At 42.2% G+C, this 17,751-nt stretch overlaps 1 protein-coding gene across 1 annotated transcript in view; it reads right to left on the reverse strand.

Annotated features, from left to right (window-relative positions):
• ST8SIA1 (ST8 alpha-N-acetyl-neuraminide alpha-2,8-sialyltransferase 1) overlaps nucleotides 1-17,743 on the reverse strand; it is a 165,854-nt gene extending 148,111 nt beyond the window's left edge. The window contains exon 1 of the mRNA XM_004713796.2: nucleotides 17,300-17,743. Coding sequence (XP_004713853.1) covers nucleotides 17,300-17,535 — 236 coding nt within the window. The 5' untranslated portion in view covers nucleotides 17,536-17,743. The remainder of the gene's footprint in view (nucleotides 1-17,299) is intronic.
• Between the last annotated feature and the right edge of the window lie 8 nt (nucleotides 17,744-17,751).

Genomic DNA, 17,751 nt, shown 5'->3' on the forward strand with positions numbered 1-17,751 from the left:
AGTACATAATACAGACATATATGATGCCTATTTATAAAATTTTATTTATAAATGTGGATATATGCCCACACATAAATCCATGCTGTTTATTTATGGACAGATATTATATATGTTAAAGACATACTTCAGGCTGGGGAAACAGAAATCCCAGTTATGCTAAAATCTTATACCAAAATTATGTCTCCTTAGCATACGTCTGGCTAACCTCTCTGATAGTCAACAAACATGTACTATAAACACACAGTGGGCATAATATAGTTCATAAATTTTGTGTTCTTCATCCTAGTTTAGGATGCCATCCTAGTAGTATCTGATGTCTTTAAAGTTTGCAAGTGACCATGTATAATCAACCACTGGTCTCTACTCATCCTCCAAATTAGAAAATCCAAAATTCACAGTAGATATTCATGTACAGGGGTCATTAGCTACATAAACCAAGGCCTCCTGTACTCTGAGGCTAGTGGTGTAGGGATACCACTATTGAGTCTTCTAGTCAGGGCTGTAATAGGTGGAGTCTCAGAGAAAGCGAAGGAAAATCCAAACTTAGTGGACAAGTTGCAGAACTCAGATATTATTGTCATATGACACTCTTAAACCTCTGAACTAGATCTATCCCTAAAGTTACCTTTTAGCTAACTAGCAGGCTAACTCATAAAATAAAGAACATCACTCGTGAGCACGCTGTACTCCCCTAAGAAATCATCTACAGGAGACCAAAGGGTCAACCATTACTCTAAAGAATAGTGAGCAAGGAGGAGCAGCAAAACTACATTGTTGAAAACAGAACATGAGAACAGAAATAAGTAAAATGTTGACACAACACGAAGAATGAGACCAATGTCACTGGATAATATGTGTAGAACTTGTCAAGTAGGATCTTATTTTGCTGGATATATTTCCACCAAAAATACATTATTTTTGTTTAAGACCAAAAAAAATACCACTGGTTACCTCCAGGGAGTAAAATCGAAGAGACTTTTATGCTTACTTAATTCATAATTCATCTGTATTAAGGTTTAACTTTTTCTAATATAAATACATGGTATTAATAAAAAATGTTTTAAGAACCAGAAACTACTTTGGATCCATACTTTATCTTCTGAATAACCCAAGATATTATCACTCACATTCCATTTCTCAGTCAGTGAGTGAAGTCCAAATAGAAATGGTGGGGTGGGGTGAGGGGTGTGGAGAGAGTTCAACGAGGTAGAGATGACTTCAATTTCCAGAGGACACATCAAAGTCCTCATGTGATTGACTGTTCCTCTCCTGTTCTCATGATTGCACAGGTTTTCCTTCTGATGATTCTTATCTCAATTTATATCATTCCTTAACCTACATCTCACATAAGAACGGGGAACTGAGCAAGTAGACTATGATGTCTAGAGGAGGGTGGATAGACCTGACCACTGGGGTGAATAAGACATGGAAAAGGAGGAGGGCGTTTCTTACCCCATGAGTTGCATTCACTACTTTATTTGAAGTTATCCTTGAGGAGTGAATGGTATAAACAGCTCTAGGTGTTAACAATGGGGACATGCTGGAGGTGTTCACCCTTCATAGTCTGAAATTTGGCCATCTGAAATTCATTCCTTTATGTTAAAATATATAATATCAGGCTTTGACTTGAAGTCCTAAATGTGCATATTGGTCTTCCTGAAAGGGGCAGCTCAGCTTAGTGTGAGGAAGTCCATGAGTCTCAGAATAAGTCAGGCCATTTATTAACCATGGAACCCTGGGAAAGTTCCTTAAGCAATGCGTGCTTCAGTTTCTCCAACAATAAACTCAGACTGTCTTATGGTCATCTCATATGGCTGCTATGATGAAAAGATGTTAAGAACACATAAAAGTTCTTAAGAGCAGGCGCTCATTAAATGTTAGCTCTCAGCACCACTTGCAATCTAAATAGCCTTAAACAAATAATTACAGCCTGTCCCTTTGTCTGTAAAATAAGGATAATAATATCTCCCTCACAGGGTATTTGTGAATCTTAAATCTCGCAGTGGAACGTGCTTAAAACAGTGCCTGGCATCTGTTAGACACAAAACAAATAACAACTAACATGACTAAAAATATCATCTGGATTGTCTGAGAAATGGAGCTGATCTTTTAAGTATAGGGTTATTTTGTGCATAAAAATAATCTCGAACAGTGCTTGCACATCCTTGGTGCTCAATAAATGCTCCCTAAATCTACCCTTAATCTTCCATACTTCCCCTCTATTCTAAATGTCCAAAGAGATTATTTTGGACTGCTTATAAGTGATGAAGTTTGCAATATGAAACACGAGAGGCAACCTTTCATTTTATGACACAGTGGTTTGTGCGCACAGCTGCTAAGGACCCCGCATCCTGAGTGGAGTAGAACCACTGATGGCTATGTAGCTAGCTCCTCAGCTCGGCTTATAGAAGGGTCTCTTTGCCAATCCAGCCCCATTCTCCACGAGCACCCCTCATTCCGGGACAAAATTAGGGAGAATTGCAAGTACAGAACTCTCTTGGGGAAGGTGGATTCTCCCTACAAGACCGAGATGGATACAAGAGAAGGAAGCTCTAGGACACCAGGGCAGAGTGAGAGTATTCCTCAGATTGAGAAAGCTCCCTTCACCTCCCTGAGCAGGATGGAAAGGCAATGAGGACGGCAGTAGGAAAGTGGCTCTAACTAGAGAGAGGCCACAAGTCAGGGGATTCCTGGGAACTGGAACCTCACCACCATGGAGTGCTTTTCACTACTTCTCGACCTTGTGGAGCAGAATAGAACTCCTCGGTTGGATTTCTGAGACTATTTCTAGGAGCAGAAAGCCTCAGCTTCCGCCTAGAAATGGCTGGCGGTTTGAACCATCCAACTTTCAGTGAACTACTCAATGCTTAACCCCCTGCATCATAAAGATGAAACCTGACCACCATCACAGGCCACAAGCAGGAGTGCGGGAGAGCAGAGGAGCAGCTACGGCATGTTAAAGTTGGAGCATTTATTGGGAAGAATGACGGCATGTGTTTACCAAAAAAAAGGAACTTCTACTTCATAGCTAACACAGTACACATTTCTATTTCCTACCTCTCTCTCTCTCTTCACGCTTCTCCTCCTTTCCTATTCGATGGCAAGGTGACTGGTTGAGACTAGTTGCTTACAAAATGAGCAATTCCCATTTAGGCGAGCCTCTCTCTGTATCTTTGCTTTCCCCAATGAACTCATGCATCTTTTAGCAATGTATTAAAGTGCTTTTCCTCTGTAACACGTTTTAAACGTTGAGTACATTAGCAAGAATCAAAAGATAATACACCAAAAACTGGATGGAAGTGTCTACCCTCATAATCACCAGGGGGACTTCAAAAATTCATGGGAAAATTCTTTTCTCTTTTAATTACATTTTTCTATGAACTTTTTGTAGTACCCTCATACAGACACAGAGACATAGCAAGCGAAGTGTTGAAATTTCGGCCAATAATTTTGGAGAGTAAGTATAATATCACTGTTCCTTTTATAATAATTGCTGTTTGCATATACAAGGGGTCTTCAGAAAGGTCATGGGAAAATGGAATTGAACGATAATGAAATTTTTCCATGAACCTTTTGAAACCCCTCATATTTTATGTCTTCTTGGCATGCCACTCTATTGTCATCACCTAGCAGAGTACCTAATACAAAGAAGGCACCGGGTAGATATTTTTCAAATGGATAAAGTAGTGAATAATGAAATGGTGGTGAACACTTATAGTACCATGTTTGGTAAAATAGGGATTCAGTGCAAAGGAGAAAGACCTTCAATGAGATAGATTGATAACAGGGGCTGCAACAATGGGCTCAAATGGGACAATGGTGAGGATGGTAGACTGCCAGGCCATGCTTCATTCTACTGAACATAGGGTTGCTCAGTCAGAACCAACTCACAACATATAAAAACAACTAGTAATTGTACAAAGTCATTACTAGAATACTAATATCATAGCCAGTAAATGAACTACCCCTGGTAGATATGTGGACATCTTTGAGGCAATTTAATGTTTTGATTTGTCCAACAAATATTTATTTGACAGCATGGACAAGGAAAATGTGATTAGGGACCAAAGACAAAACAGAAGGAAACAAGACTCGATGTGTATGCATCTTACTTGAGTTCAGTCCTTGGATCCTAGGGCGGCTGTTAGAAAGCTCCATAAAGTGGGTGGCTTAAAACAATATAAGTATATTAACTCACAGTTGTGGAGGCACGAAGTCTGAAAGCAAGTGTCAGCAGGGCTAAGTTCCCTCTGAAGACTCTAGGAGTTAACTCCTTTCTTGTCTTTTCCTAATTTCGGAGGGCTTCCAGAAATCCTTGGCTTTCTCTGATTTACAACTGTATCACTTCAGACTCTAGCTATACTGTCCCTGGGCCATCCTTTGGCATCTACCTTATCTCTGCATGGCCTTCTTAGGACACTAGCCATCAAAGTTAGGGTCCAGCCAAAATCCCACCAGGATTTCAAGCACCAGCAGGGTCACCAATGACAAAAAGGTATCAGTAGAACTTTCAAACTAAGACAGACTCGAAAATAGGACCGGGTGATCTACTTCTGAAAGTTGACCAAGGAAAATGCTCCGAATCACCAACAGAACAGTGTCCAACTCACTGGCTTGGTATTCACTATCAGGAGAAGATTATGTTTGCTGAAGTAGAGGGTATGCAAAACCTTTGGTGAAATAAACTGGCATACTGGCTACATTATTCAGTTAAGATGAGGTCATTGATGGTTGATTCCATGCTGGCAATTGCACAGATCATGCAAGACCGGACTGTGTTTAATACTGTGGCCTCTAACAAGGTCACCATGAGTCAGCATCAAATCCATGGCAGCTAGCAACAACTGATTCAGTATGACCTCATCGTAACTTAATTAGTATATCTGCAAAGAGCCCATTTTCAAATACGGCAGGCCACATTCTGAGATTCTGGGTAGATGTGGAAGCTAGGGACACATGATCCAATCTATGACAGTTTTAAAGCAACAGTGTGTGGCCACTTCAAAAGGTGCAAGAGAGCACAACGGACAAGTAGTAGGCCATTGTCACCATGGTCACCAACACTCGACCCCCAAAACCCAACACAACAAAATATCATCATAGTCTTGCTTGATCATTTTACGCCACCTTCACCCTTCAGCTTGAAGGCCAGCACTTTTAATTTTAGTAAACAGGGAAACTACGCTTAAAATGGCCTCATTAAAAAATTCAATGCTTCTGTTTTATGTGAAACATTTCCTTTTTCCTTCAAATCTACTTTAGAAGATGTGAAAGTGCATTTTTCTGTTTAAAGGATTGTTCCATTTCATGGTTAAAGCCTAGCAAATTATGTAAATGATCCCCAAAGACGCTACTTTTTGAATGTGGGTTAAATACGCACCATCTTTAATGGAGAGAATCACCACGCAGATAAAGACAGACCCACGTCACTCTGCAATACATGTTGTCTCCGTGTGCACCAGCTGGGTCTCCACACTGCGGACTGAAAGGAGAGCCTTCTGCTGCACAAGTCCAGTTGTATGAGAGTCATGCTTAGGTGTGTGTCCTCCTGAAAATCTACCTAAGGAGAATGCCAACATTTCATGTCCATAATCATTGTGTGCTTGCCACTGATGTACTGGTTCGACAGCCACACTAAGCATTGTTGTTAGGTGCCACCTCAACCCTATGCACAACACAGTCCTGTGCCATCCTCATAATTGTCCCTATCCTGAGCCCATGGTGGAGCCAAGGTGTCAGTCTATCTCCTTGAGAGCCTTCCTCGTTTTCACACCCCTCCACTTTACCAAACAGGATGGCCTTCTCCAGGGACTGGTCTCTCCTGACAATATGGCCAAAGTATGTCACACAAACTCTTGCCATCCTTGCCTCTAAGGAACGTTCTGGTCTTACTTCTTCCAACACAGATCTGTTTGTCCTATTAGCAGTCCAGGGGACTTAGAGTGTCTTCTTCAGCACCACAAGTCAGTGAAGAAGGACGCGGCTCGCCTCTTCAGTGAGAAACCACTGAAAATCTTATGCAGAGCCACACTAAGGGGAACCACAAAAGCTGCCACGTGCCAAAGCTCAGGTGTTCATGAACAACCCAAGGAGCCAGTGATAAGAGTTTGTGTTAGAAAGCACATACACACATTTTATCAAGAAACTCCTAAAATTTGATGCTAAAGAACTAAACAAAAGTATTTAAGTTGTGTAGACAGGATGTTCACCACAGCCTTATGTATAAAGGTAAAAAACTGCAACAAAATGAATACCTAGTAATAATGGATTAGTTACATGAATCATTATCCATCCAAACAACAGAAAAACCTGTGGCTATTAAAAAGGGATAAAGTGAATCTATATATAGTGTTACCGAAAGAACATTTGTAACTCACTGTCAAATTGTTCATATTTTTACACATGTGTGCGCACACACAGAGACATTGGACAGCTGTGTGATACAAATGAAAATCCATCAAAATATTAGCAATGTTTGCCTATAAATTATTAAATGTTTGTTTTACAAATGAATATATTGTTTTCATCATTTGAATGCCAATTTTAAGAACATAGGAAGACTTGGATTTTCTTAAACTCAGATATCACCAAATAAATATCAAAACAGTTAATTAAAGAAAAAAACTAATATGTAAATTTCAAGCAGCATGAATACCCTTTTTGAGAAAGTAATTTGTTTCAATATGGTAACACTTTTCAAAAAAATATTTACAATGAATATTTTTTTCCAAAAGAAAAATCATAAAGACATCTTATCACCAAGGTTGGAAATGATAAATAATTGAATTATATATGGATATCCTAAAGGCACAAGATTGAATTCAGTTAAGCTTATTATTAAATACAATAAAAATTATATATCTTTTCAGTGATGTATAAACATACTGTCAAATATTCAAGAAAGAGGCAAAGATCACAATGAACCTTTCTTATCAACAGAATTATGAGTGTTTTTTTCTCCTGTGTATAACATAGTTAATCTTTCTGCAATAAATATGAATTACCCCCAAATCAAGCCAACAATAAGCACTATAAATTTTAACAATAAGTATGGAAGGTTTAGAGTTGTGTGTATGTTGAGGTTGTCAACAATTTGAATAAGCACTTTATCTAAAAAGAAACAAACCAAAGAACAGACAAACCAACCAAACCCCTTTCGCATCACATTCACTTGGAAACCTCTGGTAGCTCACCCAGTTACTTATGCCTTGAATAATGGTAAACGTGTCCCTGACTTCAGGTCAGCGTTCCTCCTAGCACCTAATTAAAGGAGTGACACAGCTCTTAAGGACTTGGCTGCTTCCTCTCACACAATGCCACAGAGAGACGACAGTTCAAGAGAAAGGGAGATGGGGGCTGAAGAGGTGGGAATCAATTGCTTCCAAATTCAGCATAATTATCCAAAACAAACTACAGCTTTTGGAACACCATGTTACTCAATTTCTTACTGATTAAACTAATGTCACTAACCTAGACAGTCAATTTTCTAAAACCAGGGACTGTGTCTTGTTTTCCTCACTTTATCCACAGTGCCTGACTAGCACACACAGGCAACTCAGCACGTGTGGTTGAATGAATGCATCAACCAACAGCCTGGTGCTCTGCTCTCTTCCTTAAAATTCGCAGGTCACATTACAGCGCCCTGGTGGGTCATAAGGCCATATTTCATGGTCACATAGTCCTTTTTGGAGGTATTCGTAACAGAGACACAGGTATGGGATGTATTCCAAGGGACCGCTTTTCTCTTCAGTGGCTTAATAACAATTACACAACATCAACCCATGCTTGATAAAGCTGAGCATCAGTGCAAAGGAGGCGGCTCCTCAGTGAGATGAACTGACTCCGTGGCTGCAACAAGAGGGCTCAACGTAACCGCTGTGAGCGTGGTGCCGGACGAGGCAGGGCATGGGATCGTTGGAGCTGGAACTGACTTGGTAGCACCCAACAACAACAATCCTTTTGAGCCTTAGCCATCCACAGTGAAAGATCAGAAAGACCCAATAAATGATCCAAGGCCACAGAACCAGGACTGGAACCAGTTCTCTGCTCAGGCTCATCACAGGTATGAATGTGCTCCCTGTCATTTCGCACAGCCAGGTAAGGATGACTGGGGATTCTAAAAAGCAACCTATGCAGCTAGCTCCTCTGCCCTGCAGCAGAGAGACTGGGAACAGCTTTGAAGGAGCACAACCTACCCAATGCTATGCACTGAGTACCTGGGCTCCTGATAAGGCTCGTATAAGGAGGGCTCTGGGAGACGGCTCCTACCTCCCTCTCTCAGGCCTCTTTTCTGCTCCATTCCTGCTAGTCTTACTCTAGCCATATCACCTTACTTTCATTTCCCATCAGCGTCTATGATTTCCATTTCGATGCCATTTCCTCCATCCTGTCCTTGTACTTAAACTGCCTTCTTCCTTATCATCTTTCTGGTCTCACTTCAGACATCATTTCATCCAGGAAGCCCACCCTGGTTTCCCCAGTCTGTATGAAAATCCATCCTCTAATGCCCTTCTTGCTGTCCATGCTCCCTTTATTGTATTTGGGGGCATTGTTGGTTCAGGGCAGAATTCTCCTCTTCCATGTGGGAGACTTGGGCTCATTTCCTGGCCAATATACTCCACATACAACCAGTGCCTTCTGTCAGTGGAGGTCTGGATGCTGTTATGACACAGAACAGGCTTCAGCAGTGTTTCCTTAGGGTATCAAAGACCCCAAACACACAGCTCTATCGATGGGAAAGAGGGGGGTTGGAGTGGAGACCTAAAGCCCATTGGTAGACAACTGGATATCCCCCCTCCCCCCACCACCACACACACAGAAGGGTTATAAGGAAGGGATGCATCAACCAGGGTGTAGCATAGCACAGATGAATGACACATCATTCCTCTAGTTCCTGAATGCTTCCTCTCCCCCCGCCCCACTACCATGACCCCATTCTACCTTACAAATCTGGCTAGACCAGAGAATGCCATCAGTACAGATAAGAGCTCTCAACACATGAAATTCAGGACAGATAAAACCCTCAGGAACAGTGGGAGCAGCGATATCATGAGGGTAGGGGAATGGTAGGGGAGGGGGAAGGGGGAGAAAGGGGTAACTCATCACAAGGTTGGATGTATAGCACCCCCATGAAGGGGATGAATAACAGAAATGTGGGTGAAGGGAGACAATGGACAGTGTAAGATATGAAATAATAATAACAATATATAAATTCATCAAGGATTTATGAGGGTGGGAGGGTAGGGGAGGAAGGGGAAAAGGAGGAGCCCTCTTATAAAACAAGGGCCCAAGAAGAAAATATTTTTGAAATGAAGATGGCAACATATGTACAAATATGCTTGATACAACAGATGTATGGAATGTTATAAGAGCTGTAAGAGCCCCCAATAAAATGATTTTGAAAACACAAAAGATGAATTACCTAAAAAGGCGTGGCCATGTACTTCTGAAATCAGCCCATGAAAACCTCATGGAACACATAGGTCTGACCCTCTACTGATCTTGCAGCTGACAGAGCGAGCCCCGGCAGCTTTTCCTTCCATTGTGCACAGGGTCGCAGGGAGTCAGGAGCCAACTACAGGATAGTACTAACAACATCATCGTCACTGTTTTTTTCTTTGGGTTACTATTGTCTTTCTGTCTCCCCAACTGGATTCTAAATTGCAAGGAAGCAGAGATCATGCCTGTGTGGTTCCGTTCTCTGACCTCAACCCTGTTACAGTACTTGGCAGGTAGAAGACTCTCAAATTCCAAACATGTAAGGAACAAATGGAAGAATATTACCTGCACATCAGCAGTTATCACTATCCTCCAAGGAGCACAGACTTTGGCGACTCAGTGCTTGAGTTCAAATCCCTACTGTACCACGAATTGTAAACCTTTCCACTATTTACTTAACTTCCTGGAGTCTCAGTTTGTAAAAGGAAGATCATAGTAGTATCCACCTCGGAAGGTGTAATAAGAATTAAACGAGTTTATAAAGTGGCTCTTAAAGTGATTTCTAGAACACAAGCATCTGTTTTCACTGTTGTTACATTTTTGTCTCCAGTTTATTTATTCATCCAGATTTCTTTAGACTATAGTTCTGGAGTTTAAAATAAATTTGCTTTGTATTGTATTTCTGTTGGTTTTTGCTGGTGTTTTGTTTGACAATAAAGCTCTTTCCATTTATTTCAGGGCATGAAAAGGGTAAAAGGACCCATTACTTAGCATGAGATCCTCACGATTAGGTAGGCATTCCTAGTAGAGCTTATAGGAGAAAAATCATAGATGAATTTGTTTGTTCCAAGCCTTCCTTCCCTTGCAGACTGTGTGCCCCCGTAGTCAGTCCCATTCCCTTCACCTGGTTACCAAACACCAAAAAGCCCCCTGCCAATGAGTCCATTCTGACTCGGAGTGACTCTAGATTACATGGCAGACCTGCCTTTAGGTTTCCAGTCTGCTTTATGGAAGCAGACTGCCACCTTCTCCTCCCATAGCGCAGCTCATCTGTCAAACCTATCTTTTACCAGAAAATCTATCAATTCCAATGCGAGGGACTGCACTGATAATACATCATCAGCATCACTTCCAAGATAGTTCACAACTTCAGAAAAACAAACAGGCTATACCCTCCAGTAACAGATATGTTTTTATTCAATTAATCCAACTAGTTTCCAAAAACATCCTTCTCCATAATGAAGAATAATAGCTCCCAAGATGCAAAACAAGCACTACAGTATTCCACCTGAGGCCTGATTGTACAGCATAAGCCAAAGGCACTAAAACCACGTCTATTTTTGAGGCCGAGGGAAGAGAACACATGAAGGCTCCACACGTCATGAACCTGAATATTTTAAAGTCAGAAATAAAATCAACAAGTAGGAATTTCCTATCCTCCCTCCTGGGCAAATATACCTGAAGAACAACAAAGAATGCCACAATCAAATGGAGAATTCTTAGGCACTTTGGTACCAAAGCATGACAAGACAGAGCGGACCCATCCCGGGAGCACAGGTGGATATCTCAGTCTCATAGTCAAGTTCCTCCTACATCCTAGCCCTGCCACAAAGAGCCATCCCTTGGCCACCCTTTGGATTGGGATACAACACCCTCAGGAAGACAGCTGGGCGAATGTGCCACACAGGCTTGCTGCAGACGTGGGTTTGGGTCATATTGGCAGGGAATTCCCAAATCTAGAAGGGCACCATGGACAGACACTCTGCCCACTGGGGAAGAGGAAGACAAGAGAAGGACCAAAGAAAAGGGGCACTTCCTGCCAGGGCCTCCGAGGAGCAACCATGAGAGCACTGAACAGCTCTTCCCGGAAGCTTTCAGTGGAGACGGTTGCTCACAATAAACATCCTAAAATGCCTCCCCCTTCCCAAGCTTTTCAAAACCCGGTTCTGCTAGTCTCTCAAAGAACAATTCATTATCCTTCTTCCAGGAAGCCTTCCACAACTGCAGCCGCCCACAGAGACATTAGCTTTCTCTAAGTAGTCAAAACACTTCCAGTTGGCTATTTGCAAAGTTAGCTCTTAGTTGCATGATACTTTCTGTTTTGGTTTCTTTTAATCACGTCAACTAGGTTGGTTTTGTTTCTCCAGTTGTTCTCAATCAAGGTCAACTGGGTCCTCCAATGGACATTTCAGTTAAGTCTGGAAACATTGTTGCTTGTCACATTCAGTGGGAAGAGGCTACAGACAAGACTATGTGTCCCACAGTGCACAGGGAAGCCAGGACAACCAAGAATCATCCAGCCCAAAATATCAACAGAGATGAACCGGAAAATTCTGCTCGAGTCAGAAATCGTCAAGACTAGAGAAAGTGCCATCCTTCCACGTTTTCCACATTCTTCCACATTGCCAAGCAGAATGTTGGACACAAGGTAGATACTCGTTACATATTTGTTGGTTAATTAGCTCTGTAACCCCACACCCTTCTAAGATTTCTAGTCTCTCACTAGCTCAACAGGAATGAGGACCCAGTTGAATGAGGACCTTCAAGAACTGTGAAGGCAGAAGTGTAGAACACCCAGCTCGGGAAATGCAGACGTGACGGCAGACCAATTAAAGGGCCATTTGAATACAACTTGAGAAATGTGCAGATTACTGCCATATATTTACATATGCCTTCACATATTGTCTGTCCCCATCACTAGATGCAAGAAAGCAAAAATTTTGGTAAGCTCACTGTTAAACAGTCCTATGACAATAATAGAAAACATATACTAGTAAGTGTAGAGACAAATAAAAGCAGTACACTAATATGCACAAGATTCGAAGAAAACAGGGCTGCTTGCACAGCTTGGATAGGAAGGGAGGGATAAGAAAGGGGTTTTCAAAGAGCTAGCATGACTGAGGAAGAACTGCATGACAGAACTTGTTCTAAGCATTTTAAATTCATTATCTACTCTACTCCTTAAAGCAATCCTACCAGATACCCCATCTTACAGACGAGGTAATAAACAATAAAGGCTGGATTGCTCTAAAGATACAGAAAGTGATGGAATCCGAATCTGAACACAGGTCAACTAACTTCAAAACCTTTGCTCTTAGCCAATGCTGGCAGAGGATGAGCAGGAATTAGCCAGGCAGAAAGCTGCAGTCTTGAAGTTAGTGCCTCCTAGACGAAGGGCAGGGCTTAGCAAAGCCAGCAAAGCCTGTCCTGCCCCAAGAACTATACTGATACCAATATTGGGAAACCATGGAAAGGAAACAAGTTACAGCTGAAAGCCAAGGTTCTAGAAGTAAGCCAATAATGAGTTTTGCTTTCTTTCTATTGAGGTGTAACCCATATTGAAGACTGTGGTCTGTGATCTTCATCAGTATTTTAAGTCCTCGTTGCTTTCAACAAGCCTATCACAAGCACATGATCCTTCCTGCAATCCTGATGCTGCATTCTTCTTTACAGTAGTCCAGCTTCTCAGATGTCTGGCTCATCATGCAGACTGATTACATGGATACAGTCTTGATGCATACCTCTTAAGACTCTAAAATCATACAGTATTCACTTGCACTTTTCAAACAACTGTCTCTAGGTCTATATAAAGGTCCCATAGTTAACCATAACTATGCCTCTGCATAATAAGTAAAACACAGGTAAATAGCTTTCTGCTAGTCTCTGCTTTTCGCCAAGACCTAGTTGACCTGAGCAATTATATCCCACCTTCCATGTCCTCTTCTGAAGCTGGCTTGAATTGACAGGCAGCGCCCTGTCATTGTACTACTGCAACAAGTTTTGAATAATCTTCACGTTTTAATGTTCACTGTTAATGATATTGTTCCATAATTTCTGCATTCTTTTGGGTACCTTTCTTTGGAATAGCACAAATATGAATGTCTATCAGTTGGTTGACCTGTAGCTTGTCTTCCAAATTTCTTGGCACAGAAGGATGAGTGTTTTCAGCATTGCATTCATTTGCTGAAACATTTTAATTGGTATTCTGTCAATTCCTGGAGCCCCTTTTCTCATTAAGGCCTTCAGGGCAGCTTGGACTTCTGCCTTCAGTACCCTCCTTGTTAATCACATGTTAATGTTAATCACATGACTGACAGGCCATCAGCTCTTTGCCGCACAGCGACTGTGTATTCCTTCTAACTTCCGTGGCTGTTTTCTGTGTGGTTCAATATTTTGTCCAGGTCACTGTTGTAAAGTGGCGGTGAGTCAGGGTGAGCCACAGTAACCTCTGTACAGGAGAAGGAAACATGGCCTAGTCTTGTATCATCCTCACAATCACGCCTCTCCTCTGTTTAAGCCCATTGTGGCACCACTATGTCAATCCATCTCACTGAGGGTCCTCCTCTTTTTCTTTTTAAATAAATCACTTTATTAGGGCCTCTTACAGCTCACATAACAATCCATACATCAATTGTATCACGCACATTTGTACATATGTTGCCATCATCATTTTCCAAACATTTTCTTTCTACTTGAGCCCTTGGTATCAGCTCATCTCGCCCCTCCTTCCCCTACCCTGGTGAACCCTTGATAAACTATAAATCATTGTGATCTTCCTCTCTCCCATCATCCACTGTCTCCCTTCACCCTCATTTCTGTTGTTCTGCTGTTCTGAGGGGGTAGTCTTTCCCTTCTGTGATGACCCACAGAAACGTCAGTATTGCAACTTGGGGCTGTCCTTCCTACTTCAGTTCTCTCAGCTTGAGAAAGGCAAGCTATGTTCTTGCTTTGAGAACACCTGGTCTTGGTATAACACATTGTAATACTTTGTCCTCTAGTGTAACCTTTTGGAATCTTCTGCTCAGCTGTTGTGGACCTCACCATTTCTTCCATTTGCTTTAACTACTCTATGTTCAGGGGCAAGTCTCCGAGTCTCTTTGGTTTCTACCGATTTTATACTAATACATATACTTTTATATAGTGTCATATATACATGCACTTTTATGGATGAGTGTATATGTAGACATATGTCATTACATGATTTATTTTAAATGCGGGTAGATATCCACACATAAATCCATGTTATCTATTTATGGACAGATAGTATATCTGTATAAAGATATTTAATAAACATCTAATAGTACACACATACTAATAATTCAGATATTAAAAAGCAATGGCTTTTATCATAGGTACAGAGTAGGCAAACAATTTGACTGAACACACCATGAAACCTTTAATTACTCTCTTTCAAAACTTATTCCTATTTTTAATATAAGTATACATGTTAAAAATATTAATGGAGGGGCTATTAGAGTTTCTTTGCAACTTCAGCAGGTGAAACTTTCTAAATTCGAATAGGCCAACCAGATTTCCTCCCTTAAACTGTCACATACATAGAAAATTATAATTTATAACAATCATAATAACAACCATTTATTGGGTACAAAAGGTGCTTGGCAACAGTTACTATATTTAAACCTTAAGGTGACCTGCAAGGTGGATGTTATAACCCTTTTTTTATATAAAGAAGACAAAGATATAGGGCAATTTTCCAGTTGCTCTTCTGCTTATATAACATGGGATGACACAATCTAATTTCTCAGGATTCTTCTCTAAAGCCAAACGTTCTGTCAAAAGGCAATGGGGTGCCTCTCATACAATTTCAGAAAACACTAACTTGGAGGTATACATGTATAGGCAGTTAACACACTGTGCACATTTTAATTAGGAATTCTCTGCACATAGAGGCTAGACTAAGAAACAGCTAAGCACAGTGATGATTACTCCAGGCAACAGACAGCTTAGAACAAGTGTGTCTCAGAAACAACCACCCTGTGTTTCTCATAATATGAAGCATCATCTGCTTGGTCATGTCTTCCAAAACAAAATCTAGTCACTAAATGAGCTTCATTTTTCATTCTATACAAAAAAAAAGGGGGGGGCGGGGAGGGGACTCATTCATTGAGAACCAATGGGAAGTTCTTAACCCATTTCCTTATATTGCATGAGATGAAAATGCTTTCTGTCCAGAGAAAAGCATCGGTGGATGCTATGCCTTTTGAGGACAATAATCAGTATTGCAGAGGTGATAAAGTTAACCCTTACACTGCTCTAAAGAAGAGTGGGGCCGTTTAAAAATAGGATGATAGTAAAAGTATCCAGCTAAACCAGAGGATGTACGCTGGTACAGGTAGGAACCGGAAACACAGGGAATCCAGGACAGAGCCCTTCAGGACCAGTGGGGTAGAAAGGGAGACTTGATTACAGGGATCTACACATAACCCCTCCCTGGGGGATGAACAACAGAAAAGTGGGTGAAGGGAGGGAGACATCAGACAGTATAAGACATGATAAAACAATAATAATTTATAAATTATCAAAGGTTAATGAGGGAGGGGGGAACGGGGAGGGAAAGGGAAAACGAGGAGCTGGTAACAAGGGCTTAAGTGGAGAGCAAATGTTTTGAGAATGATGGGGGCAACGAATGTGCAAATGTGCTTGATACAATGGATGGATGGATGGATGGATGGATGGATGGATGGATGGATGGATGGATGGATGGATGGATTGTGATAAGAGCTGCATGAGCCCACAATAAAATGATTTAACAAAAAAGAAAATAGGATGATAGTAAAATTCGAAAGCTAAACACACAGAGGAAGAGAGGAAAAGCCTTCTCTCCCCATTTAAGAGAATTCAGCTGCCTTCTTCAGAAATAATAGGCGCTTATCTCTGACCATCTTTCTAGGCACTAGCAAGCCTGAGAAGGGGAAGTAAACATATGTTTTAGAAGTGTTTTTTGTGTGTGTGCATTTAATGTAGGTTTTAATGAACTTCTACAACTAACAGCGGTGAATAAGGTAAAAGCTGGCTCTCACCTGTCCACACACTATTTGGAAAGATCATAGTGAAGAAAGCAATACCCAAGGGCTAAAGGGGAAGGGGTGGGGGGGCACCTCCCTGTGGTGGAAGCACCATTGTGTCCCCTCAACAGCCCAAGGGAAGTGGAGAAGAAAGGGGAGTAAACCAGCCATGCAGCCAAACTGCACATCCCCTACTGGAAGAGACATATTTTTAGACACTGAAACGGAAATGCACCAAAAGAAGGGGAAACTACAACCTCTGAATGAACCTAAGAGTTTTCCTTTTTAACCTGGTTTTTACATTTGTTTTTCTTCTCCTATTTCAAGACCCCGCCTAAAGCACATCTCCCACTCTCCTGGATGGAGACCGCATCCACGGTCTGCGCCAAGGCAAAGAGCAGGGGGTTCTGGAGCTTTAGGTTACGTAAATTCCAGCTCTGACATTTGGAAGGCGCATAACCTTGACCAAGTAACTTCAGCGTCCAAAGACTCAGTTTGTAGTCAGTAAAATGGGTAGATTATGTTACTGTAAAGTTTCTGAGATTTCAACACACACACACAAACGCATGTTACCGGATCCTAGTAGGATGTCGGTAAATGATGTTTGCACACTGCGCAAAACCGCGGGATTTGCACATCATCCAGTTGCACAGCATGTGTGATTTACAATACCAACCATTCACCTCATTTCAAGAAGAAAGCTACTTCTACCTCTCCGTGGTTTCAAAAGTCTGCCGAACCCAGGAAATAAATTCTCATCAAGTGCGAAGGACTAAGTTACCCTGGGTTCTCCTTCCTGCCGGTTAAGGGCAAATCGTTAAGTACAACTCAGACTTGAGCAGAAATGCGTAGTCTTTACAAGTGCAAAACGCAGAGTATTCACATCTCGTGGGATGGAGGGTAGGGGAGAGAAAAACCTGCCTCGATTTACCAGACTGAGACTGGTTGGGAAAGGGGAAAGACCAGAAGCACTGCCTGGAAGGGACGCCCCGCTGTCCTCTGCGCGCTGGAGGGGAAAGGACAGGAGAGGGGGGAGGGAGGGAGAACAGGGGTACCTGAAGACTCTGGCCGCCGTCTGGTTCCTCCTCCACGCCGTGCCCTGTTGCCGCACCCCCTGCACTATCTCCTTCTCGTTGGGGAGCCGGTACACCGGGAAGATGTAGAGCCAACAGAGGACGACAACGCAAAGGGCACTGGCTCCCACTGGTAGCCGGGTCCGCGGGAACTTCCACGCCAGTACAGCCATGGCCCCGCGGTGCGTGTGCAGCCGGACCCGCCCGCAGGGGCCCATCGCATCCCCTGCGCCCGGGGCAGAGGCGGGGCCAGAGCCTCAGCCCTGCACTTGGCCAAGTGACAGCAGCCGGTCCCTCCACCAACGGGCCCCTCTCGGCACACACACACCTTCCAATTTCTTGCTTGCACGCGCACTCGCGCTTCTTCAGTCCCCACGGCCCCAAGGGTCAGCGCAAGAAGGATTAGAAGGCAACTTTTCCAAGGGTTTCTTCTC

The sequence above is a fragment of the Echinops telfairi genome, unplaced genomic scaffold, assembly GCF_000313985.2.
Source record: "Echinops telfairi isolate 266 unplaced genomic scaffold, ASM31398v2 ScPeMD7_21;HRSCAF=78, whole genome shotgun sequence".
Classification (NCBI taxonomy): domain Eukaryota; kingdom Metazoa; phylum Chordata; class Mammalia; order Afrosoricida; family Tenrecidae; genus Echinops; species Echinops telfairi.